This window comes from Mus caroli, unplaced genomic scaffold (genome assembly GCF_978045245.1).
Source record: "Mus caroli unplaced genomic scaffold, Mus_caroli_1 scaffold_10, whole genome shotgun sequence".
Taxonomy (NCBI): domain Eukaryota; kingdom Metazoa; phylum Chordata; class Mammalia; order Rodentia; family Muridae; genus Mus; species Mus caroli.
In genome coordinates, this window is record NW_028227265.1 from 22,803,575 (window position 1) to 22,829,742 (window position 26,168).

Sequence of the window (26,168 nt, forward strand, 5' to 3'; positions counted from 1 at the left end):
AAAGACATGGTGCACATGCAGGCAAAACATTCACACCCATCAAATAAAATCTTTTTAAAAATTATAGAAATGCAAATATATGGATGCTTATGTCGTTTTATGGGGACATACATAATATACACACCTAGAATTCCAGCACTCAGGAGCTAGAAGGCAGCAGGACCACAGATGCAAAACTAGCCTGGGCTACTTAAGACTGTCTCAAAAACAAAACAAAAATACACATGACTGTGTGTGTCTGTGTGTGTTTATGCGTGTATGTGTCTGTGTGTATGTGTGTGTGTGTATGTGTGTCTCTGTATGTGTATGTGTGTGTGGGTGTCTGTGTGTGTGTGTGTGCATGTATGTATGTATATATTCACATTAAATTGCCATAAGACTTTAAAAAATGATTGTAGTCTTGAGAAAGTATGCATCATCCCATTAACAAAAAGTCTTAAATTACCCTGAAGTTTAATGTCACTTTGTTTTATAAATACCACTTGATGGTCTAATAAACTAAGAGTAGGGTATAGTAGCTTATACCTGCAATCTCCACACTTAGGAGACAGAAGCAATCGAAATTCAAAACTAGCCTGTAGGGGTCTGGAGAGATGGCTCAGCACTTCAGAGAACTATCCACTCTTCCAAAGGACCCAGGTTCAATTCCTAGCACCAACATGGAGGTTTACAACCACCCTTCACCAGTTTAAGTCCACGAGATCCAACCCACACCTCTGGACTCTCTCTTTTTTTTTTTTCTTTGCGAGACAGGGTTTCTCTGTGTAGCCCTAGCTGTCCTGGAACTCACTTTGTAGACCAGGCTGGCCTCGAACTCACAAATCCGCCTGCCTCTGCCTCCCGAGTGCTAGGATTAAAGGCGTGCGCCGCCACGCCCGGCTGGACTCTTTGACACTAGACACAGTGGTACAGACACAAACATGGCAAAAAGATAAACACCAATGAAACAAAGTGTACATACAGGCTATGTGCGGTGGTACATGCCTTTAATCCTAGCACTTGGGAAGAAAAGACAGGCACATCTTTGTGAGAGTTCCAGGCCAATCAGGGCTACATAGTGAAACCTTATCTACAAAATACTACTGCTGCTGCTGCTGCTGCTGCTACTACTACTACTACTATTATCACTACTAGAAAAAGGAGGAGGAGGAAGAGGAGGGAGATGAAGAAGAGGACGAGGAAGGAGAAGAGGAAGAGCAGCAGCAGCAGCAAGGTTCAACTAGATGATTTTATGGGAAACTAAAGCCAGCTAAGTCTCCGGACAAAGGAGATAGCACCACACAGCAACTCACCCACCAGGTCCCGAGGCCTGAGTACCTGGGGTGGTCCTCCCTGGAGGGTAAGTAATTCCCGGACAGCCAATGGTTGATAGACTTGATCCAAGATGTCTCGCAAGGCCCGCCTCGATAGGGTTCTTTCCTCTTCTGTTAAAACCTAAAAGAAATGCGCATTTGACTTCCATGGAATACAGACCAAACAGAGAATGCAAGGCAATGTTTTAGCACAGCTTGAGGGTGGAGAGGAGGAAGGCTTCCTCTTATTTCCTTCTCATGGCCCTCCCTCCATCCCTCGCTCCTCCATTCTGGGCAGGAGCTGTGATTTCCTTGCTGATGATGGTGGGATACACCCGCTCACTGTCCAGTGAGTGAGTGCCGCTCGCTCGGATGCTCCTCTTCTCTCCGTGGGAGTGACACAGGGCAGAGGTGGATCCCCTGCTGTGGGGGAGACAGCGGGCACCACAGTTTTCCAGGGATGAGCAGTAAGTATCTCTGACTAGAGTGCACTGGGAGAGCTCCATCTTTATTTAAGAGATCTCTTCTCCACCTTTGTCCTTTGTTTTTAAATTAATTTATTTATGTATTATGTACAGTGTCCTGCCTCCATATATGCCTGCACACCATAAGAGGGCACCAGATCTCATTACAGATGGTTGTGAGCCACCATGTGGTTACTGGGAATTGAACTCAGAACCTCTGGAAGAGCAGCCAGTGCTCTTAACCACTGAGCCATCTCTGCAGCCCCCTCCACCTTTGTCTTTATGAGCAACAGTGGTGATGTTTTTACTTCACTGTGGAACTGTACATTTATGTGGGCTCTGGGGATTAAACTCAGGTCACCAGGGGTGCATGGTAAACATCTTTACCCACTGAGCCATTACCCACCTACCCTGTCACCCCCATATTTTGACTTTTCATCTCTTGCTCTGATGATGTTTTTTTTTTTATTTTTTGTTGTTTGTTTGTTTGTTTGTTTGTTTTTTCATGAATTCAGAACTTGACTCTCAAAGAGGGATGCAAGTTACTTTGGGTATTCTTTTTCTTTTTTCTTTCTTTTTTTTTTTTTTTGGTTTTTCGAGACAGGGTTTCTCTGTGCAGCCCTGGCTGTCCTGGAACTCACTCTGTAGACTAGGCTGGCCTCGAACTCAGAAATCCACCTGCCTCTGCCTCCCAAGTGCTGGGATTAAAGGCGTGCACCACCACGCCCAGCTACTTTGGGTACTCTTAACATCCAACAGTACCATAACCTTAAGTGATTACGGCACACATTCAGGGTCCTGTCCATTAATTACCTACCCTGTCGCACACTGAGATGTGGGTGCTATGTAGAGTAGCTTCACAATGTACAGTCATGGGGTGTCCTGTCAACTCCTAAGCCAGCCTTCATACTTGGGTTCTTTCTGTATGTTTTGTCTGTTTTCTCTATGTTTGTCTCTTTTCTGAGACCCTTGGGACACTGCAGGACCTCAAAGGCAATCACAAGACCTCAAGCTACGAGCACTGTTGGTTTCGCCAGGACACACTGCCCGGAAGCAAAGAGCAGATGCTCTATTCTGAACACGTTTAGTGACACTGCTTGGTCACATTAGGGTTACTATGCTGTGATGAAGCACCATGGCCAGAAGTAAGTTGTGGGGGAAAGGGTTTACTTTGCTTACATTTCCACATCACTGTTCATCATCAGGGAAGTCGGGCAGGAACTAAAGCAGAGTAGGAACCTGGAGGCAGCAGCAGATGCAGAGACCAGGAACTGCTTACTGGTTTGCTCCTCATGGCTTGCTCAGCCAGCTTTCTTACAGGACCCAGGACCACCAGCATAGGCATGACACTATCCACCATGGGCTGGGCCTTCCCCTGTCATTCACTAGTTAAGAAAATGCTCTGGCCAGGTGTGGTGGCCTTTAATCCCAGCACTTGGGAGGCAGAGGCAGGAGGATTTCTGAGTTCGAGGCCAGTCTGGTCTACAGAGTGAGTTCCAGGACATCCAGGGCTTTATAGAGAAACTCTGTCTCGAAAAACCAAAAAAAAAAAAAAAAAAAAAAAAGAAAGAAAATGCTCTCAGGCTGGCCTACTGCCTGATCTTATAGAGGCATTTGCTCAACTGAGGTTCCCTCTCGGATGACTCTAGCTTGTGTCAAGAGGAATTAAACTGGCCAGCACATGGTGGGACAGAGAATACAAAAAGAATAAACAGAAGGATTTTAAAGGCCAGGCAGTGCACGCCTTTGATCCCAGCCCTTGGGAGGTGGAGGCAGGCAGATTTCTGAGTTTGAGGCCAGCCTGGTCTACAGAGTGAGTTCCAGGACAGCCAGGGCTACACAGAGAAACCCTATCAAGAAGAAGAAGAAGGAGGAGGAGGAGGAGGGTTACTTTAAGGAACACAAAGGAGTAAGAACAAGGGTGGGCAGTGAGCAGGGAGGAGTGACCCAGCGCTGATGACTCCTGACCCATTTCTATTTTTTTTTTTTTTTTTTTTTTTTTTTTTTTGGTTTTTCGAGACAGGGTTTCTCTTTATAGCTCTGGCTGTCCTGGAGCTCACTTTGTAGACCAGGCTGGCCTCGAACTCAGAAATCCGCCTGCCTCTGCCTCCCGAGTGCTGGGATTAAAGGCGTGCGCCACCACGCCCGGCGCCATTTCTATTTTAATAGCAGCTTCTCTGGCTACCTTTTGAGCCTGGCCCACAATGGGGTCCCATTTATAAATCTTAACTCCTCAATTATTGTGTGAGCTTGAGTTATATGAAGAGAAAGAATATGTCTATTCTGGTTTGCTTTCTATTACTAGGACAAAACACTGACCAAAAACAAGCTGAGGAGAAAGGGGTTTATCTGGCTTACACTTCCAGGTCACCGTCCATTATTGAGGGAGGTCAGGGCAGGAGCTCAAGCAAGAACTAAAGCAGAAACCATAGAGGACTGTATTTCCTAGCTATCTCTGCTCCGCTAGCTTTTGGGACCACCTGCCCAGGGATGGTACAACCCACAGCGGGTGGGGCAGGCCCTCCCACATCAACTATAAATGACGATAATCCCTCCCCCACAGATGTCACCAGGGGCCAAGCTTACCTGGGCAACCCTTGAGTTGAGACATCTTTAAATGACAGTGGGCTGCTTCAAGTTGTCAGCTGTAGCTAACTAGGACAATGTCTCACGCTCCTGTACCCTCCACACAAATTCTGTGCTCCAGATACCAACTGCTACTCAACTGCGCACTGACTGAGTGACAGCAAGGAATAGGCTCGTTCCTCCAGTACCCCTCATCCAAGTACTAACCAGGCGCAACCCTGCTTAGCCTCCAACTAGCACATAAGATCCAGTGCATTCAGGTGGTATGAGCATAGACACCCCTCCCCAACATCCAATACAATAAGCCAGGGACTGAGTGTCTCACCCTTTACCTCACTGGCAGCCTGAGAAAGAAGGCACGACTCTAACGGTTTTCTGAATTAGCACTGGGGGAACTGGTTTAGGAACTTAAAACACTTCATCATTATCCTGTCGACCATCTTCTAAGGCTTATATTATTATATTCACTTTATAAAGGACTGGAGAGACAACAATAAAGAGCTCTTGCTGCTCTTCTCTAGAGAGCCTAAATGTGGTTTCCAGCACCCATACCCAGTGACCTATAATTCCAGTTCCTACAGGATCCAAGGCCATCTGCACACATAGGCATATACACTCACAGAGTCACATCATACACATAAATAAAAAAATAAGTTACATAAAAACGGAAACAAGTCGGGTGGTGCACACCTTTGATCCCAGCACTTAGGAGGCAGAGACAGGCGGATCTCTATGAGTTCAAGACCAGCCTAGTCTATAGATTGAGTTCCAGGATAACCACAGCTACACAGAGAAACCCTGTCTCGATAAAACAAAACAAAAACAAATGAGGGGGCAGGGAGAATAGATGTTCCAAGAAATAGCCTAAGCCTCCATACCCCTTCTCCCAAAAGATTACAGGTTACAACTCTGGGTGTGCTTGGCATTAAACAGAAATTATATTATTTTTCAATCAGCTCATTTCTTTTTTTTAAAGAGTTATTTATTTATTTTATGTATATGAGTACACTGTAGCTGTACAGATGGTCTCGAGCCACCATGTGGTTGCTGGGATTTGAACTCAGGACCTTCAGAAGAGCAGTCAGTACTCTTAACTGCTGAGCCATCTCACCAGCCCTCAATCAGCTCACTGTTAAAGAACTAAGGGATGCCTTTCGGAACCTAACACAAAAATACACTCCAGCATTCATATTCCCTCCACCCACCCACGCCATATATTTATTTACCTCTTCCACAGGTCCTGGTGGTTTTCTTTTGGTTGGGCAGAATCCCAGCTGGCACAGACCTGCTGCAATATCCCCAAAATGGCGGCAAAAAATCAAGCTCCCTAGAGATGCATGCTGCGCCAGGTCGAGAAGGACCCTGCAGCAGATGTACAGTCTCCGGGTGGCATGGGGGGCAGCCTCCGGACATACAACATCCTGAACAACAGCTCCAAACTCAGTCCTGTCTCTCAGAGGGACTCCCACGCCAGGAATGAGGTAGGGGCAGACACCCAAGGTGACTACAAACTGTAGAACAGACTGGAAGGTCTTCTGTTGGGAGACACTGAGTGTATCCGGACTGAGGGCAGGGGCAGCTTCTGGAGTCCTGGGGTTAGGTTTGCCAGGATTGAAATCAGCTACGAGGCGGGTCATGATTTCCTTCAGACACAGCAGCAGCAACAAGGTTTGAGAGGTGAAACTCCAAGTGATATCCTCCGAGCTCTGCGGCCATTCAGCCTTATCAGCAATTTCATCTCTTAGGGCTTTGAGTTTCTTCCACTGAGCATCCTTCAGAAACTTGGCCTCCAAAGCAGACAGGTTAGATTTTAGAGTCTGCAGCAGGACATCGTGCTCTGTGTTCTGTAGTGAACTTGAGCCTGATCCTTTTGAAGGGGGGGGGGAAACAAGCAAAGAAAACAAATGATACTTTCTTCTGTGTGGAACATACTGCCCACTCCAGCCAGTGAAGAAGGGAAAAACTGGAGGTGCCGACTATAAGACTGTTAGGCAGATCAAATATTCTTTTTGTGGGGGAGTCATTCGTGAAGTGCTGAGGATCGAATCCAGGGCCTTGCACATGCTATGTAACTGTTCTGCCACCGAACATTGATTCTAACCCCAAACCTTAAGAAAAACATCTATAGTTGGCAAGGTGGGTCAGTGGGAGAGAACAAAATGAGCTCCTTCCACAGAACCCACGTGGTGGAGAACGACTCCTGCAAATTGTCTTCTGACCTCACAAGCATATGGTGGTGGCATGTATGTGCCCATGCCAACGTGACCATACACCCGCACACAGTAGTAATGAAATAAAAAATTTCAATCTAATTTACCCAAACTGTACACAGGAAGACTGACCTAATGTAAGCCACAGACTTGGGTTAATGACCTTGTGTGAACATTCTTCACCACATTAAAACATATTACTAATAACAGACCTGGGATTCAGGTGGATAATGAAGCAGGCATATAGAAATTTTCTCAGTTTCCTCTTTCTCTCTAAACCACATGATGTAATCAAGTGTATCAGAGCATTTGGGAAGCAGAGGCAGGGAGATAATGAGTGTCAGGCCACCCTGGGGTAGTTTAAAAACAGCAACAAAACACACACACACACAGAATCAGGTAACCCTAGCATCTAGAGAGCACCGTGTGTGTGTGTGTGTGTGTGTGTGTGTGTGTGTGTGTATGTGTGTGTGTGAAGGCTGGAATTCAAAATATCAGTTGTCTTTCTCAGTCTCTCTAACTCCCCAATCTGGCTTCACTGGCTAGTCAGGAAGCCTTGGGATCCCTGTGTCTCTGTCTCCCTGATTTCACATGAGTGCCGGGATCCGAACTCAGATCCTCACACTTGCATAGCAAACGCAATACCAAGTGAGCCATCGCCCTGCACAGCTTTTCTTTCTTCACTTAATTACATCTGAAATTATCCTGTAGTAAATCATATTGCTTCCGTACATAAAAAGCTATTTAAAGGTTATAAAACTAGGGCTGACCAGACCAAGTATCCTGGCCCACTAGCATTAAAACATGGTTCCTTCAACAAATGCACACCTAAACAAGAAATGTGAGCTTGTAACTGATGCTAACCATTCAGATCAGCATCCAATCTCTACACGACTCCCATTCCCGCGGCCAAACAGGCAGTGATTAAAGCAAGAGCTTAGTGCAGTGCTGGAGACCTGTGATACAGCAGTCTTCACTGCCCTCTACTGGCCATATGACGAAATAAAATACCTCAAAATGTTCGCTTCTTTTTTTTCTTCCCTTTTTTTGGGGGGGGGGGGGTGTGGTTGGTTGACTTGGGGGGGTTGTTTGTTTGTTTTTGTTTTGGTGGGTTCTTTGGGGTTTTTTTTTGTTTTTTTGTTTTTTGAGACAGGGTTTCTCTGTGTAGCCCTGGCCGTCCTGGAACTTGCTCTGAGCACCAGTCTGGCCTTGAACTCACAAAGATCCATCCTCCTCTACCACCAGAGTGCTGAAATTAAAGGCATGGGCCACCTGGCTTGGCTCCTCTTTTTCTTCAGCAGCAAACCCCAGATCCTTCCCCCCCCCCACCAGCTTAGCTTTGAAAAACGGTCTTGCTGTTTCAAGCCCAGACTACTGAGTGCTGGGATTAGAGGCACCATGTCTGGTGAGTTCTGAGAATTTTGATTTCAGTTATGTTTTTTTTTTGTTTGGTTGGTTTTTTTTTTTGGTTTTTTTTGAGACAGGGTTTCTCTGTATAGCCCTGGCTGCCCTGGAACTCACTTTGTAGACCAGGCTGGCCTCGAACTCAGAAATCCGCCTGCCTCTGCCTCCCGAGTGCTGGGATTAAAGGCATGCGCCACCATGCCCGGCTGTTCAGTTATGTTTTATATATATATATATATATATATATATATATATATATATATATATATATTTGGTTTGGTTTTTCGAGACAGGGTTTCTCTGTATAGCCCTGGCTGTCCTGGAACTCACTTTGTAGACCAGGCTGGCCTCGAACTCAGAAATCCGCCTGCCTCCGCCTCCCGAGTGCTGGGATTATATATTTTTTGTTTAATCCCTGGTGTGGGATATGGGACTGCTTCAGTTTGTCTACAGCCTTTAACTTGTCTCAATGCTCTAGGAGGGGGCATGATCTTTGTCAGCTGCAGATGGTTTAGTTCTGGGGATTCTGGAGAAAGTATAAATACCAGAGCCCCAGGATTGGTGGGAGGTGAAGAAGGTGGCTGCTGCTCCCCAACCCCAGCTGGCCACCCCAGCTCCCCTCCCCCACCCTCACTTTTCCTAGATACTGTTGCAGTTTGACAGAAGTTAGAGATATGAGGATGAAGAATGGACTTGCCCAAGGAACCCAACAGCCCTAACCAGCAGGAAGTAGCCTATAAAGGTCTACACCCCTTTCCCCTCTAACCTCCTCTCTCTCCTACCTGCTGGTAGAGGGATTAGAACACAATAAAACAATAAATACGCCAACACTGAAGCTAAAGTAACAGTTCTCAAAATGTGGCATGAAGGACCCATGTCAAGAAGTCTGCAAGGAGAAAACAATTCCCTAATAACGGCGTTCATTTGCACTGACTGCTTTGACAAACACCACGACCAAAAGCAGCTTGGGGAGGACAGGGTTTCTCTGGCTTATGGCTTAAAGTCCATCATCTAGGGATGCTGTGGCAGGACCTGAAGCAGAGACCACGAGGAATGCCGCTTCCTGGCTTGTTTCCCATGGCTGCTCCCCTTCCTTTTTATACAACCCTGGACCACCTGCCCAGGCACTGCCCACAGTGTGCCGGGTCCTCCCACATCAATCATTAACGAAGAAAATGCACCTCAGACTCCACTACAGGCCAATCTGATGGAGGCATTTTCTCAACTGAGATTCCCTAGCAAATTCCCTAGCAAATGACCCTAGGTCGTGTCAAGTTGACAGATAGATAAATAGACTGACTGACTGACTGACTAACTGACTGACTGACTGACTAGTACAGTAACTGTGAGCCAGGGCTGGGGATGTACACATATGTCAGTTTGATCTGCAGCATCACACACAAAAAGAGATTAAACATATAAAGCAAGGCCGCACTTTACCAGTTATTTCTCCTTTAAAATGTTACTACAGGAAGTCAGAGTGGTGACATCTGTTAACGCAGCACTCAGGACAATGAGGCACAAAGACTGCTGCAAGGCCAGCCTGTTCTCCACAGTAAATTCTAGGCTAGCTTTAGCTAAAGAGTAAGACCCTGACCCAAACCCGGGGGTAGAGGGGACCTACCCTCACCAAAAAAGATCCAGATGGCCAGTACAGGCACTCAAACTTGAGAACTTGGGAGGTAGAGGCAAGCAAATCCCCCAAATCTGAGGCTAGCCTGTTCTATAAAGCAGGTGTCAAGGGTTCAGAGCTACACCCTGTCCCAAACACACACACACTCTGCAGGAGTAAACTAAACCTGGTACAGCATATGCAAGCACAGACCTGGGGTTTGATCCCCAACACCAAAACAAAAGAACGAAACAGCCAGCTTGGTGGTGCACACCTGTAACCCCGTTACTCAGGAGACTGAGGCAGTTATTGCCATTAGTTTGAGTCCAGCCTGCACTACACAGAGAGTTCCAGGGCAGCCTGGGCTATAACATGAAACGTTCTCTTTAAAAAGTCATTCCAAAAAAAAATGAAAAATGAAAAATGAAGAGAAAAAGGACAGAAAAGAACAAAAAAGCCACATCCAGATGCACACAGTACACAATAGTCTACACACACAACATAGTATAATTTAGGGGGCTGGAGAGATGGCTCAGCAGCTGAGAGCACTTAGCGCCCTCTCACAGAACCAGAATCTAGTTCCCAGCGCCCGCATAAAAGGGTTCACAACCTCATATAACTCCATTTCCAAAGGATTTAATGCCCTCTTCTGGTCTCCATGGGTACCCACACACATACACATAAATAAATATAGCGTAAATCTTCTTTAAAAACGAAGAATTTTAGCATACTATTTTTTCCCTTTCAAACAAGAGTGTTTGTAAACAGTGGTGTGGATGTAGTTCAGCTGGTAGACTGATTGTCCAGCAGGCAAGATGCCCTCGGTTTGATGCCCCAGTACTACATAAACCGATGTGATAGTTCAGGCCTGTAATCCCAGCATTCAGGTGACGGAGGTAAAAGAATCAGAAATTTAAGTTCATAATATGGTACAGGAATTCAAGATTACCCTTCATTATGTGGGGTACATGAGACCCTATCTCAAAACTGGGGGAAAAAACAAATCAAAACTAAACCAACCCAATAGCTATGCCTGCCAACTGCTGAACAAGGGATCTCTCCATTAGTAAGTTAAAAGACAGAAGATACAAGTTCAGTTCCCAGCACCCATGTCAGATGCCTCAACTGCCCATAACTCCAGCTCCAGGGAGATCTGACACTTCTGGTTTCTCTGGATAACTCCACTCACACATACATACCCACACATACATATTATTAAAAAAAATAAAATAAATCTTTTTCTTTTTCCTTTTAATATGGAAGCCAGAAGGATGGTTCATTGGGCAAGACCACTTTCTGCACTGGAGGAGACTGGGGATTGGGTCTTAGCACCCATGTGATACAACTGCCTGTAACTCCCAGTTCCAGATAAACTGACACCTTCTTTTGGCGTCTGTGGGCTACTGCATGCACACAGCATACATACACTCACAGAAATAGGCATACAAACATAAATAGAATCCGTACCCTGCCGTTGACTCTTAATTGGGGCAAGAGAGTATATTTTGCAAGCTTTTAGTGAAGGAACTGAGGTTTGTCACGTACTTGATTTACTTTGGGCAATTTCCAACGTACACGTACGTTCCTCTGCAAAAATTAATGCCTATTAATAGTTAGGAGACTGCTGTGAGGACTAGATGATCTACAAGTAAATGGACTATGGGGACTGGCGCTTAGCAGGCAATCATCTACTACTAATTACTTTTCATGTCCCACTAAGTACGCTGTAATGTTTGCAGCTGTAGTGTGGGGGTCCACATTTAAGACTGAGAGTGTTCACCTTGTGATCGTACATGTACCTTTACCTTGATAATTCTACACGCACCCAGACATGCTGTGTTTATAATTAGGATCCTATTTTCTTTCTTTTTTGTTTTGTTTTTGTTTTTCGAGACAGGGTTTCTCTGTATAGCCCTGGCTGTCCTGGAACTCACTTTGTAGACCAGGCTGGCCTCGAACTCAGAAATCCGCCTGCCTCTGCCTCCAAAGTGCTGGGATTAAAGGCGTGTGCCACCACGCCCAGCAGGATCCTATTTTCTTACACCCTTCTACATTTCCAGGTGCCATCAGAAGTTCTATTCTGAATAATCTGCCTTAGTCTGACAAGGAGATCAGGCAGAACTGAGTTCTAGGTCCATGGTCGTCCCTCTATATAACCACCTGATTTGGGGTGTGAGTTCCAGGACGAACCTTAACTATACAGTGATACCCCGTCTAAAGAAAGAAAGGGGCAGGAGGTGTGAATGGTCATGCTTGCCTTTAATCCCAGCATTTGAGAGGCAGAGGCAGTCAAACCACCACAAATTGGGACTCAACAGTGAGAATGCAAGGTCTCACTATTCCCAAGGTCCCTTCAAATACTAAACTGGGAAGTTAACTCAACAAAGTGATTAAAGGTGACTGTGCACCTCTGATACCAAAACGGAAACCCTTAAAAATCTTCCTCAAATTCAGCCAAAAAACGTCCCTGCTGGGCATCTCTGGTCACTTGGCATTTTGTACAAATCTCAAGCGTGCACACCAGGCTCGGGGCCCTCAAGCGGTTGGGACGTCACATTACACCTGTGTGAAGGCGTCTCCAGTCCCTGTGTCAGGGCTGCGCTGGAGCAAACAGTGGACCGAAGCCGCTGCTCAGCGAGGCGCCCAACGGACCTCGGCCGGCATCAGCGGTCAGCGGACTGCAGGCCCTTTCCTGGAGCTTCAGTTTAAGTTTTAAGTGAGACTGCACAGGGCCCAAGCGCTCCCCGGAGTGGGGATGGAGATGCCGGGAGGGCCTGCGGGAAACATGCGGTAGCAGCCAGGGCGAGCCTGGGTGACCCGCGACCCCGCGAGCCTCAGGTCCAGCCCCGCGCCGAGACTCGTCCTCTCACCTCCCGGGCTCAGCAGCAACTTCAGCGCTTCCAGAACCTGCTCCAGACCACATGTCACCAGAACGCCACTCGGCGCAGCCGCCGCCGGTCCGGAGGCCGCCATGACTGGAGTGGAGCGACCTGCGATGTGCTCAAAAACCCAAGTGGGCCAGCGCGGCCGCCATTTTGAGTGTGGCGGAGGCGTGCCCTCTGCTGGAGGGCGGGGCCCAAGACCTGGGGCGGGGCCTACTCTGTCTGGAACGCCCCTTCTCCGAAGGTTAAAAAAAAAAAAAAAAAAAACAAGTTTCTTGTGTTGTTGTCAGGTCCAGCACAACTCATACGCATACACACGCATGCACAAGCATAACTTTAAAAATATTTTTAATCTCGAAAAACCAAAAAAAAAATTTTTTTTAAAGAAAATATAATTGAAAAGGAAAAATAAAAGACCAATGTGGTGACGTATATTTTTAAGTCTAGTACTTAGAACCAGAGGCCAGCCTGGTCTACATAGTAAGCTCAAGGCCAACCAGGAATTCTGAGAGACCCTAATTCAAAACAAAAAGAGAAAGAACACAAATAGTCTTGCATGGTGGCCCATGCTTCGAATCTCAGCTACTATAGAGGCTATAGAAGGAGGATCACGTGTTCAAAACCAGTGAAGGCAGCTTAGTGAGACCGTCTCAAAGCTATGAAGGGCTAGAAATGTTATCCAGCAATAGAGCACACAACCATGAGTTCGGTCCTCAGCACGTCAACCCAGGGGGTGGGGGAGGGGCAGAAATAGTTTCTCGTAAAAATAATATACATTTTAGTATGTAAATTTTCAAGTACTGAACGAAACACAATAAAGTTCACAGATGTACATAGACCCTGAAAGAGAAGCTCACACCAGTGACACCAGCATTCAGGGAAGCTGAGGTGGCAAGACAAGTTCATACCTTTGTCCCCAAAAGTAACAGTAACAAAAAATATTCAACTCTGTATTACTGATTCCTTTTTCTGACATTTAAAAGTAAATACACATGGGGATAGAGAGATGGATCCGTGGTGTTGGTCTTGTAGAGGACCCAGGTTTAATTCCCATCACCTACAAGGTGGCTCACAGCCATGTACAACTCCAATTCTAGGAGATCCAATACCCTCTTCTGGCTTCCAAGAGGACCAGCCACTCATGTGGGGCACAGACACACATACAGGCAAAATACTCATAACTGTAGAATAAATAATTCTTTAAAAATCTAAAGATAAATATGCACATACACATACCCTGTATCTGTGAAGGTGTTAGCTACAAACAGCCCCATTGGAATATCTTGGTTTTGTTGGGTGATGGAATTTAAAGCCAGAGCCTCTAGTGCATGCTCTCTCCCAATAAACTGCATTGGCATCGCCAGCGGTGAGTCTTTAAAATGTCCTTAGCAATGTTCCTCTGTGTCCTATTTATAGGACTATTACATTACTAGAAGATTCACTTAATACTAAAACCATAAATCCCGCCCCATTATGTTTATATGGAAATGAAACTAAGTTTGAGATTCAGATAATTATCGGAAGTTTTTTTTCACCTCCACAATTCCTATTAGGGACAGTTAAAGATCCCAGTTGTCAATGTTGTTGGGTGGGTGGGTGGTTTGGGGTTATTTCCGTTTTGTTTTTTGAGACAGGGTTGGGGTGTAATCGCCCTGGCAGTCCTAGAACTTGATTTGTAGACCAGGATGCCCTCAAACCTGAAGAGATTCATCTAAAGGCGTGTGCCACCATGCCTGGACCAATGCTAGGGTTTGCTTTTTAATTAATTATTTTTAGTTATTTTTATTTATAAGGAATAAATCATTACATCTTTACCCCACATACACGATTGTCCTTTGTTTATACGCCCCCCACACCCACCCCAGGCCATTCTTCCCATGTCCATTTCTTTTTTTTCTTTCTTTTTTTTTTTTTTTTTTTTTTTTTTTTTTGGTTTTTCGAGACAGGGTTTCTCTTTATAGACCTGGCTGTCCTGGAACTCACTTTGTAGAACAGGCTGGCCTCGAACTCAGAAATCCGCCTGCCTCTGCCTCTCCAGTGCTGGGATTAAAGGCGTACGCCACCACGCCCGGCCCCATTGTCCATTTCTACCCCTCTTACTGATCCTCTTCCTGCCCCAGGTCGATGCGTTTGGGAATTCAATCTTTAGCATGCTTGCCCCTCCCCAGTAAATACCGATAACTGCACTCTGAAGACTGAAGCAGGTCGAAGAAAAGGAAAAGGAGACAATACCTCAAAACCCAATCATGATCTGCTATCACTGCCATTTCCCATCTCAAGGTCTAAAATTGTAAACTGTGTAGCATTGGAAATGTGTAAAATGTTCCTCCACCCTCCCTGGGGCACACTGGGCTGGAGCATGGTTGACTCCTGCCCTAGACTCCACATGTAGTCTCAGTCATGGGGAAAGAAGCTTTCTGTTTAATTCATTCCTCAGAGCTAGGTCGTCTGCCCCCTCGTGGTCTATCTCATTCTTCTGGGTTCCAACCCAAACCCATCCACTTTCCAGCCTCTAAAAATGAAAAGAAAACGTGGTTCCAAGGCTACTGGGAGAAGTTTAAAAGAACCATTGTCAATCACTGCCAATGTGGGGTAAAAGGTCTGAGCTCACGTCCTGGTTTGAAGATTCACCAATCCCTGAGCTCCAAATCCCTCCAGTCCCCACCTCCCCAAAGAAAGTGAGCCTCTCCTGCTCACTTCCCTCTGCTTATTGCAAGAGCAGAGGCAACCACCCTCCTCCCTCCTTCCCCAATAAATCTTTTGTGTGAGGTTTGTTATGTCGTGCAACCTTGTGGTACTCCTTGGCTCCCTGCTGCCAGGATATCTTCCCCGCTCAGAGCTGTAACACTTAGAGGCAGTATTTGCAACAGGGGAAAATGGTTACGGAATGGTGACTCTTCACTATCTCTTCCTCAAATGCTGTGGCTAAGACGTGCACTCACACACACACACACACACACACACACACACACACACACACACTGAGGATTAAAGACCACCACTGCCTGGCTCCTGTGGACATTTTTACATGGGGAGTTGTGTTTTATGGGAAAATACACAGCCTTGAAAGTGACATTGATGTTCTTTCATTGTGTACATCCCTTACAGGCTTTTAGAACTAGACAATTTTCCTCCAGTATATGCACAAACTCATCCTGGGAAAAATTACGAAAAGTGATTAAATGTTGTACAACTTAGACAGGTTCTTGAGCTCAGCAGGCTAAGGCAGGATTGCTTGAGTTTGAGGCCAGCTGATGTTCATAGAGAGTTCAAGACCAGTCAGGGCTACTTGTCTCAAAAAATGGGGGAGTGGGATGCGCAGCAAGATGGCTCATCAGATAAAGGTGGTTGTCACCAAGTCTGACACAAAACTTGAGTTTTATCCCCAGGACTGAGAAAACGGACTCCCTGGTGCCTACGAGGTCCTATGACTTCCTCATGCACAACCACCCGAACTGTACCCACACTGAATAAATCGTGATTTTTTTAATTAAAAGAAAGGGGGGATATGGAAGGAAAAGTTGAGTGAGTGAGGGCTTGTCTCACAATCAAAAAAAAAAAAAGAGAGAGAGAGAGAGAGAAGTTTGATTCCTAAAACCCACATGAGAAAAAAATTCTTTTTTTGTTTTTTGTTTTGGTTTCTCTGTGTAGCCCTGGCTGTCCTGGAACTCAGTCTGTAGACCATACTGGCCTCGAACTCAGAAATCTGCCTGCCTTTGCCTCCCAAGTGCTGGGATTAAAAGGCGTGCGCCACCACTGGCCGGCTCAAAACAAAAAAAATTCTTAAAAGAAAGAAAATCTAGAAAAAGCTGGTGTGCACACCGGATCCCTGGAGTCTACTCAGTAAGTTTCAGGCCAGTGGACACCCTGTCTCAAAAAAGCAAATAAGCAAACAAAACAAATAAACAGGGCTAGAGAAATGGCTCAAAGGCTAAGAGAGAGAGAGCACTTGTTACTCTTGTAGAAGCCTCAGGTTTGGTTCCCAACACCCACATGGTGGCTCACAACCATCTGTAATTTCAACTTTAGAGGCTCTGATGCCTTCTTCTATCCTCCACAGGTACCAGGCGTGTACACATACACATAAAATAAAACAACCTAAAAAAGAAATTAAACAAAACACCCATACCACATAAAATAAGATGATCTAAAATGATGTGTGTCTTTAATCCAGCACGCAGAGGCAGAGAGGCAGAGGCAGGCAAGATCTCAGGTCTATAGAGCAAGTTGCAGGACAGCCAGGGCTACACAGAGAAATCCTGTCTCAAAAAACAAAAACAAACAAACAAACAAAAAAAAACAACAAAAGGAGGGGGAGGGAGGGGAGAGGGAAGGGGAGGAGGGAGAGGAAGAGATGAAAAGGCAAAGGAATTAGAAAACAAGCATAAACCTACATCTGGGAGCTCCACAGTAATATACTGTTAAGCATCCATCACAGCCAAGCTTCACAAGACTATACCCAGAAGACCGACCCTGTGCAAAGACACATCTGGGGGTGTTTAAGATAGACTCTGGGAGGTATTCATGTAAAACTCATTCCGTTGACAGCCATCCAACAAGGAGCCCATTATCAAGACTTGAGGGGCAGCAGCTGCACAAACCATCAAAGTACACAGGAGTTGCTTGTCTCCTGTTTGCTAAACTCAGAACTAACAAACCTAAGAGCTTTCAGGGGATCAATGGCTGTCGTACAAGCACAGAGTTTCCAGGAAAGATGCCAGCCTATTAAGGGTTCTTGGGGAGACCATCTTTGAGAGCCATTGGTGATAGCTAGAATGTTTGCATTTCTTTATCTCCCGGCAACATCTCCCGGCTCAGTCATGCTAGGCTAGCATTCTCCTACTGAACGACAGACACTCCAGCCCTTATCTTGTCTCTTCTGTTATTTATACATCCGCTCTCACGTTCAGAGAATCAGTCCTACATCGCAACTTTCCCTGCTGTCCTCTTAAGAGTTCTATAGTTTTAGCCATTCTATCTAGGCTTTTATCCATTGAGCAACAATCAATATATTAGGAAAGTGAAGGCTCAGGCTCATTCCTTCCCATGCCATTAGCCAATCTTCATAGCCCATGTATAGAAAAGACTATCTCTATCCCATCACTGAATGGCTTTGAAACATCATTTGACCAGATGTCCTAATTAGCATCCTCTGTCAACCTGACACAACCTAGAGGCTCAAAATAGTATTACTCAGGTTGAATTGGCCAATACAATAAGGGACTGTCTGACAAATGATTAACGTGAAAGAGAGCAGCCCACAGTGGGCAGCACCATCCCTAAGCTGGCAAACCTGAACTGGGTAAGAAAACTAGCTGAGGCTCTAGGTATGAGTAATCTATACCTTTAATCCCAGCACTTGGGAGACAGAGGCAGACAGACCTCTGTGAGTGTGGGGCCAGCAACATCTACATAGCAAGTCACAGGTTATCCAGAGCTGCAGTTAAGTCCTTCCTGCTCCCTCCACCCAAAGCCAGCTGGCCATTAGCAAATGAGCTCCATTCCTCCGTGGATTCTGCTTCAAGTCCCTGCCCCGACTTCCATCAGTGACAGACTATGGCCCGAAAGTATGAGTGAAATAAACTCTTTCCTCTCCAAGTAGCTTTTGGTCAGTATTTTATCACAGTAACAGAATGACCCTAGGACAGCCAGTTTTGTAAGATTTCTTTCCGGGCTCCTTACTTCTTTCCAACTTCAAAGAATAAAGAACAGAGTCAACGTAGGCAGGTGTGGGGCTGTAATCCAGCACTCAGAGCTGAGACAGGAGTGCAAGTTCAATAACAGAGTGAACTACATGGCAGTTTCAGGCTATAGTTTTAAAAACAAAATCCTGGGGCAGGGCACGCAGCCTTTCACCTGGACCCAATCACTGTATTTCTTTCTGCTTTTGCTTTCTTGGTATCTCTCAGTACATGTTTCTGAACCATTAACCATTGTCCTATTACCTTCTAGATAGCCTAACCCTCCACCCTTTCAGCATTTGTGTCCCAGGAACAAAGATTCTCCTACAAAATCACACTGCTGTTGTTGCCTAAGAGAATAATCGGGATCCCAGATGCCCTAGCAATTCCACCTCATGGTTTATTCCTAAAAGAACCCAAAGCAAGGACTAGAAGAGGTGTCCATGCCCGTGTCATTCCAACCCAAGATGGGAAAAAAATGTGGCATCTGTGTGCAATGGGATCTTACATTTCCCTATGAAGGAATAAGGCTCTGAAGCAAGCTATAATACAGATAGGTGCACCTTGAAAGGCCTGCAACTGGCAGCTCCAGGGGATCTGATGCTGCCTACTTCTGGCCTTCTCTCTACACACACATGGCATGCACCAGTCAGAAAAGAAAACTGCTCATGTATGAAGTTAAGAAGAAAGTTATACTCCTATCACCATGGTTTTTCCACAGGAGTAAATTGATATTTCTTATTATGAGGACTATCCTGCGAGCTGACAGCAGCATCTGCTGGCTACTGTCGATTGGAAGCTGTCAAATGTCATCTTGCTCAACTGACTCAGTCATATAATCCCAGGGTCAGTTTCCAATACCACAAAATGCATATGCATTAAAAAAAAGGGGGGAGCAGAGAGGAAAGTTCTATGGTTGAGTGCACACTGCTCTTACAGGACTCAAACTTCAGTTCCTAGCACACGAAGGGTGGCACATAACCAACCTCCTCTAACTAGCTGAAGAGGGTCTGACAACTGATCTCCATGGTCACCAGCACTCATGCACACACACACACACGCTATCGTTATTAAAAAGTAAAGAACATAATTTACAGAAGAGTACAAAGCACGAAGAAGCTGGGGGTGTTTCTGAAAGGCAGAACACTCACCTAGCGCTCGAAAGGTCCTAGGCTCAGTCTGTACTATCACGGAGCAGGGAGTGGGCAGCGGAAAGGAACTGACAAATGTCACTCAGGGGAGGCCAGTCTTCCTCTGCACAGAATCACTGCCTCCATTACTGTTGGAAAATGTCTGCTGACAGTCCTGAAGCTCGCAGGTCCCCCATGTCCCAGTGGCCTTGGTACTTATTGCTCCCACCACACATCACATGGATGGGGCTCTGAGCAGTGACCCCGTGGAATAAGCATTTCCTCCCCATGCAGGACCCCCAAAGCATGGAGAAGACACATCAGCTGGAAGCTCCCATGATCTGAGTTCACCTCTGTCCTTTTGTCTAGGAATCCTGGCAGAGTCAAATCAAGGGAGCCTCACAACAGTTTAACAAAACTCTTTAATAAAATTCATAAAAATGCATCTTAAGAGAACGGTTTCAAGGGCTTACCTTTTCCACCCCCCACAAAATACAAAATTATCAGCACCCACACACATACTCTCAAACTACGTACAAAGGACACTCAATCAACATTACATGATTAAACTACAGAGAAATCAACAGTTCTCACAGCTGATTGTGGTCATCATTTTCTTCCAAAGTTAGGTAATACAGAACTTTCAATAAAATTCTTTCCAGTGGTTATCAAAAAGATGAGATTTGCATTTTGAATGAAAAGAAAACTCTCAAAGGCCTTGTCTCCTTTTTCCCGTTAGAATGTTCTCTTCCCGTGTTCTCTTCCTGCTTCCTGAGAAAATGCACAATTTATAATATTCTTAGTTTTCTCTTTTGGTTTGCAGAGACAGGGTTTTTCTGTGTAGCCCTGGCTGTCCTAGAATTCGCTTACTATATATACCAGGCTGGCCTCAAACTCAGGGAGATCCGACTGCCTCTGACTCCTGAATGCTGGGCTTAAAGGTGTGCGCCACCACACCCAGCATATTCTCAGTTTTCTACTCAGAACTGGGCAACTTGGGTTTAAATCAGCCAGCATTTTCTGTAGCTACCATCAAGAGCAGGCATTGGAGGGGTGCATTTCCTGGGCTTCAGGAATACATGGGCAAGGATTCCAGCCAGAAAACACTGGTTGAGATACCCCTTGTCTTCCAGAAATCTTGTGGGACAGGTCTTGCCACCTGTGTACCCTCACCATCGGTGTGCCAACTGGCAGGGTTCGCTGACATGTTGCTGTCCCCAAGTTTGGCTTCTCTCCTTTTCTCTCCTCAGTCTTTGGTGGTGGCACTCCAGTCTCTCTCAGAGAACAACCATTCTTTAGTTTTGGTTTGAAAGAAACGCAAGAAACCAAAATGGTGCCCGAAAACCTCCCTGCAAGTTCCGATCAAAGCAACATATCCCACTATGGCATGCACCTAAGAATCAGGTGTGCACCTAAGAATCTGAGATGTGTGCAGCATGCATAGTGGTCCCTTTTTTTTTTTTTGTTCTGCCCCAGACACATAGCCGAACAAGGAATGCCACTGCAAGTGAGTTCTCTGGAGGTGGAGAGGGAACACCACGAAAGATCTTGGGAACACACACACTATCCAGCGCAGTTGCACCCACACCAAGATACCTGTCTCTCACCATAAAAGGGCCCAGGCATTTCTGCATCCTAGAATATCACCTGGGCAGGGCAACAGAATTCAGGAACATGAGTGGCTATTAGAATACAGCAAACATGGTAACTGAGGACAAGTACACAATGTAAAAAATTAGTGAGGGGTGAGGGGCTTGGGGCTGTGTGTCTGGAACAGATCATAGCTCAAAAGAACAAAAATAGAAACAAACAAACAAAAAAAGACACAGTTCATATCCAGCACTGTAAAAATAAAAAATAATAAAAAAAAAAGATTTCAACAATCAGTGAAAACCATCCTAACACAGACAGTCCGGTAGGGAGAGTGAGACCACTATGCAATCTGCACACTTCTTAGATCAGTCTTTTTTCTACACACTCAGGGAAGGAGCTGAAAGACTGATACAATTATTCTGCATCTCCCACAGTGCCACACGGGGGAGACTTGCTAGTCCCCTAGTCATCCTCGCCACCGCCGTACATGTCCGCCAGCTTCTTGAATCTGTTGCCCCACTCGTTCAGATAATCGTAGTCCTGGTCCTGATCCGACTCAGAGGAGTTCAGTGAGCTCAGGCTAGCAGCTTCAGAACCACTGCCCTCGTAATCGAACACCAACAGAGAGTCATAAGGGGGTGCCGTGGGGTCGCTGTCAGCTGCCTTCAGGTTCTAAAGGGAAGAGCACCGTACTTATCAGTATGCATCAGAGGCAAGCAACACCCCAAGCACGAAAAGGTAACCAAGGAGTAGTTAACCCCTTCAAGGTACACACACACACACACCCCAGCACAGAAGGCCAAGTCACAAGGCCAGGCTGGACAGAGGGTAAGAGTAACGAGACTCGTCATACTAATTCACGTAGGTTACAGTTCAGCCCAGAAAATCCTCAAAGGACAGATGACAAACTGTTATTGTTAAATGTTAATTCTGAAGTTGGGGAAATCAGGAATTCAAAGTCCTCCTCTGCTACATACTTCAAGACCAGCCTGGTCTACATAGCAAGTACATACAAAGCCAGCCAGTGTTTGAATTCGGAACAATTTTGAAGGATTAAGAGGTGTGGCCTTGTTGGAGAAGGTGTGCTACTGAGAACAGGCTTGAGTCTTTTTCTGCTTTTCTTTGAATCCAGGTTTTTCCTGGACATCCTGGAACTCCCCCTGTAGATCAGGTTGGCTTCAAACTCAGAGATACACCTGCTACCTACTATCGCCCAAGTGCAAGGATTAAAGGCATGGCCAAGGCTTGACGTTTTTTGTTTGTTTGGTTGGTTGGTTGGTTTTTTTTGTTTTGTTTTTTGTTTTTTGGGACAGGGTTTCTCTGTATAGCCCTGGCTGTCCTGGAACTCACTTTGCAGACCAGGCTGGCCTCGAAACATGAGCTCGCAGCTCCTGCTCCAGCTGTGCATGTCTACCCACTGCCAGGCTCCCTGCCATGATCGTCATGGACTCTAACCTTCTAGAGCCCCAAATTAGATTCTTCCTTCTGTAAGCACCTTAGGCGTGGTGTCTTAGCACAGCAAAAAAAAAAAGTAACCAATACCGGGCAGTGGCAGCCCACACCTTTAATCCCAGCACTTGGGAATGCAGCGGCAGGTGGGGCTCTGAGATTGAAGCCAGCCTGGTCTACAAAGAGAGTTCCAGGACAGCTGGGGCTATATGGAGAAACCCTGTCTTGAAAAAGAAAAGTAAAAAAAAAAGAAGGGAAAAAAAAAAAGAAAAAGAAACATACCTAAGACAGCAAAATAATGGAGCAGGATGGTAGAAGAGTTAATATGTTATATATGTGCATATGTTTTCAACAGAATAGAATGCTGAACCCAGCATCTCCTATTATCTGTTTCAGTGTTTTGATCAGAGCTGAAAGTATTTCTAACACATACAAGTACGTTACGTGAGTATGTTACATGAGGGATGCTATTTTTAGGGGCCTTAGGTAATCTGGAAAACACTGTGTGTGCTATGTATAGCGTGTTTTTGTGTGCACATATGTGTGCACATGTGCATATGAAAACCCAAGGTTGACAATATCAGGGGTCTTCCTCAACTTTTCTTCACCTCCTTTACTGAGACAAGGTCTCTCAAGAGAACCTAGAGCTTGCTGATTCAGGATGCTCTAATCTGAACACTAGAATAAACAGGCCACCATGCCTGCTCGGCACCAACTCCGGTCCTCAGGTAGCTGAGATGCTGTTTTATCTACCTGCCGAGCGGCCTCTGGCTCCCTATGACACTCCCCCAAACAGGTGTAACGAGTGCAGGAAACTCATGCAAAGCAGATTTGCTTTGTAACTCCTAGGTGTCCTAAATCTCTACAAGTAGATTTTGCTTTTGTCTCGGGGATGTAGGCACAGTACAGCAACCATTGGAAGGTTCTCCTCATTTAGAACATTTTTCTCCTTGGTTCGGAGTTAAGAGATGTACTGTGACTTGGCTCACAGCCTTGTCTACTCACTTCATCGATGAAGTTTCCAATTTCATCAGGATTGGCAGGACGGGGACGATACTGGGGCACGCTCATGAGGGTGGGAGCCACATCATTTCGAGTCACTTCCGGTCGGGCATCCAGGCCCCTGTGCAGCTGGCTCAAATCAAAGTCCTAGAGAGAAGAGCAGAGCATGAGAGCCTGTGAGAAAGAAGCAGCTGCTCGCACAGGGCAGGGCTTGCTTCATGGCATCACAGACTATGCTGATGGACAAAGCCAAACGACCCCCAAAGTGCCCAAATGCATATGAAATGGCATTTTCCAAACTACAAGTCTCCTGATGCAAACTGAAAGAAAAAGGAGCCCTTGGGGACTGCATGAACTCAAGCTATTGAGTCTTACTCGTTTCTCGGAACATGATTATCGGTTAATCACCTGGCAAATGCTTAGTCCTCCCTGTCACAGCTGATGCTAGTAGTGTCCTGTCTGTTAAAAATGGGCTCTGGCATGTGAGGGGCTTCAGGCAATAAGACAGCAACGCATGCCTACTGCAGCTCACATGAGGCTCCCGTGCAGCAGACCTGAGCATAGGCTGCAGCTTAGAGTCTTTCATCACAACGCTGCCTGGTTGGGAGAGCCCCTCACTGATTTACAGATGTTGTGAGTCTCAATGTAATCAACCAACAGTGTAAAGAACACAAGAATGTCTGGGGAAGAAACTTGAATTCTTGTGACCACGGAGTTCTGTCCTCCATAGCAGTACAGTAGGGTGATGACTAACATAGCCTACCCAACACCCCTTAATCAGATTTAAAGTTCTCCATCTTTCAAACCCACCTGGTCTTCTTCTCCACCTCCTTCTTCATCATAGTAATACACATTGTCCCGGGTATCATCATCTGGTGGCAGCAGGGGCTCTTTGACCACCGTTCTCCTCCGCAGAAACAGTAGGAGCAGCAGGATCAGAACTGGAGACAAGGAAGGAAGGCAGGGAAGAGTGATGAGCCACACGCAGGAAAGACCAGGGAAAACCACTGTCCTGGAATGCCACAGCCTTACCCCACCAGGCAGGTGGGCAGCCACCTGAACGAGGACTATCTCATGTCCAGCCAGATGAGATCATTTCTCAAAAAAACAATACAATAAAAATGATAAGCAAGTTTGACATCTGGCTCCTGACACCACTTCTGCTTCAAATGTCTGATATGAGAATTTCCCCAACTTTATCTACTGCCCCCCACAAAAAAAGTCAAGGTATATCCTCAATAAGCAAAACCCCATATCTTTGATCATTGAAATCCTCATGGCATTTTACCAAGCCCAGGACTCTCTACAGGTAAAATCAGAACAAAGACCACGAACAAAAATGACAGATTCCTTCCGAGCATCTCCACTCTCCTTCATCTTTTCAGCCACGGGCACCATCCGTTGCTCACTCGACCCTCCATCCATCACCATTGTCTCCCAAGCATGCAATGGGCTCATCATCACCCAGCTAAGAGAGGAGCTTCCAGGATGCCTTGTCATTTGTCATGGCTACACTTGGGCCAATGAGATGTGAGTGCTGCTGACATCTACAACCTGCAGGTAGGCAGCCTCTACTTCCCCTTTCATCTGCCCTCCAAGATGGAATTCGGAGGTGATGGTAGCTGCCAGCCTTGCCTGTGCTAACGAATACAGCGAGCTATATGTAAACCTGGCTGCCAGCTCAGCATTCCTTGGGGACTGGATTAAAATGAAGCATCTGAGGAGCCTCACTGGGGATCCTGGGTCTGAAGTCCCACTTACTGAAGGACTTACATGCACTCAATCTAGGAGAGCGCAAAGAGACAGAACAGAAGGATCCTGCGCCCCCTATACCCCAAATTAAAGCTCCTCCTAGGAGATGGTCCTTCCTGGTTTTAGAGGTCACAGGCTGAAGCACCTGCCATCCCAACTTACTCAGCAGGGCGAGGATCCCTCCAAGGATTCCAAGGATGGCAGGAACTTCCAATCCTGCTTCCACGGCTCCCGCCTTCATGCAGTTGTTGACCGTCCCTTCACAGTCACACACATGGACGTCCAACGTGGTCACTTGGTCTTTGTTCTGGTTATCCGCAAGCTTGAGATTGATTTTGTATTCGCCAATCTCTAAGTCCTTTCTTGGTTGCAAAATGAGAGATTCTTGAGCTGGGGAAAGGAAAACAGGAACGATGAGACCGGGAGAGGGGACAGAGCAAAAAAGCTCAGTGAATCGAAGGGTTTAGGGAACCAGAGACATCAAGTGACGGAGGAAGGAACTGCTTGGGGTTCATGTTACCGTGCAATACGCAATACGAGGAAAAGGAGCGTGCATGAATGCAGAAGGAACCAGGGCCAGATATCAAAGGGAAGGGTGAAGCGGGACAGGCAGAGCCTCTCTAAAGACAGCGAGCCTTCACACCTGCGTCATTATACTCAATGGTCCAGTTGACGCTGGCCCCATGGGTTAGCTCAGCAGTGAAGGGGGACGTGTTGGGGGGAAGGTCTGGATCCAAGATGGTGATGATATGAGGCTGTGGGTTCCTCTGGCAGAACTCCATGTTTCGAGGTTCTGGGATGGGAGCGTTGTCATTGACATCTAACAGGACCAGGAGAAGAGTCCCCGTGCCGGTGGCAATGGGTGAACCTATGGGAAAACATAAAAGGTGTCACAGATTAAGGACAGTGTCACCTTCCAGGAGGTCAAATTCTTAGTCTGCCCATGACCCCTCAGCAGGTTCCACACTAACCACAGGCGCCCTGCCCTTGTCTCGGCTTTCTGACAAGCACGCTGTGTATACAACGTCTTAGATTATTTCTCATTTCAAAGGCAGCTTTCTTCTTCTCTTTCTAGTACATTACTAATACAGTCCAATTCGGGAGTTTATTG

At 46.1% G+C, this 26,168-nt stretch overlaps 2 protein-coding genes across 3 annotated transcripts in view; both read right to left on the bottom strand.

Annotated features, from left to right (window-relative positions):
• Positions 1–12,656, bottom strand: part of Tango6 (transport and golgi organization 6 homolog) — a 176,682-nt gene extending 164,026 nt beyond the window's left edge. For both annotated transcript variants that reach the window (XM_085843607.1, XM_021169882.2), the window contains exons 1-3: positions 12,439–12,656; positions 5,569–6,209; positions 1,318–1,434 (exon numbers count right to left, since the gene is read on the bottom strand). In XM_085843607.1, coding sequence (XP_085699733.1) covers positions 1,318–1,434; positions 5,569–6,209; positions 12,439–12,541 — 861 coding nt within the window. In that variant the 5' untranslated portion in view covers positions 12,542–12,656. The remainder of the gene's footprint in view (positions 1–1,317; positions 1,435–5,568; positions 6,210–12,438) is intronic.
• A 7,009-nt stretch (positions 12,657–19,665) lies between these two features.
• Cdh1 (cadherin 1) overlaps positions 19,666–26,168 on the bottom strand; it is a 68,972-nt gene continuing 62,469 nt past the window's right edge. Inside the window, exons 12-16 of the mRNA XM_021170407.2 lie at positions 25,701–25,925; positions 25,220–25,447; positions 24,116–24,246; positions 23,309–23,452; positions 19,666–21,526 (exon numbers count right to left, since the gene is read on the bottom strand). Coding sequence (XP_021026066.1) covers positions 21,317–21,526; positions 23,309–23,452; positions 24,116–24,246; positions 25,220–25,447; positions 25,701–25,925 — 938 coding nt within the window. The 3' untranslated portion in view covers positions 19,666–21,316. The remainder of the gene's footprint in view (positions 21,527–23,308; positions 23,453–24,115; positions 24,247–25,219; positions 25,448–25,700; positions 25,926–26,168) is intronic.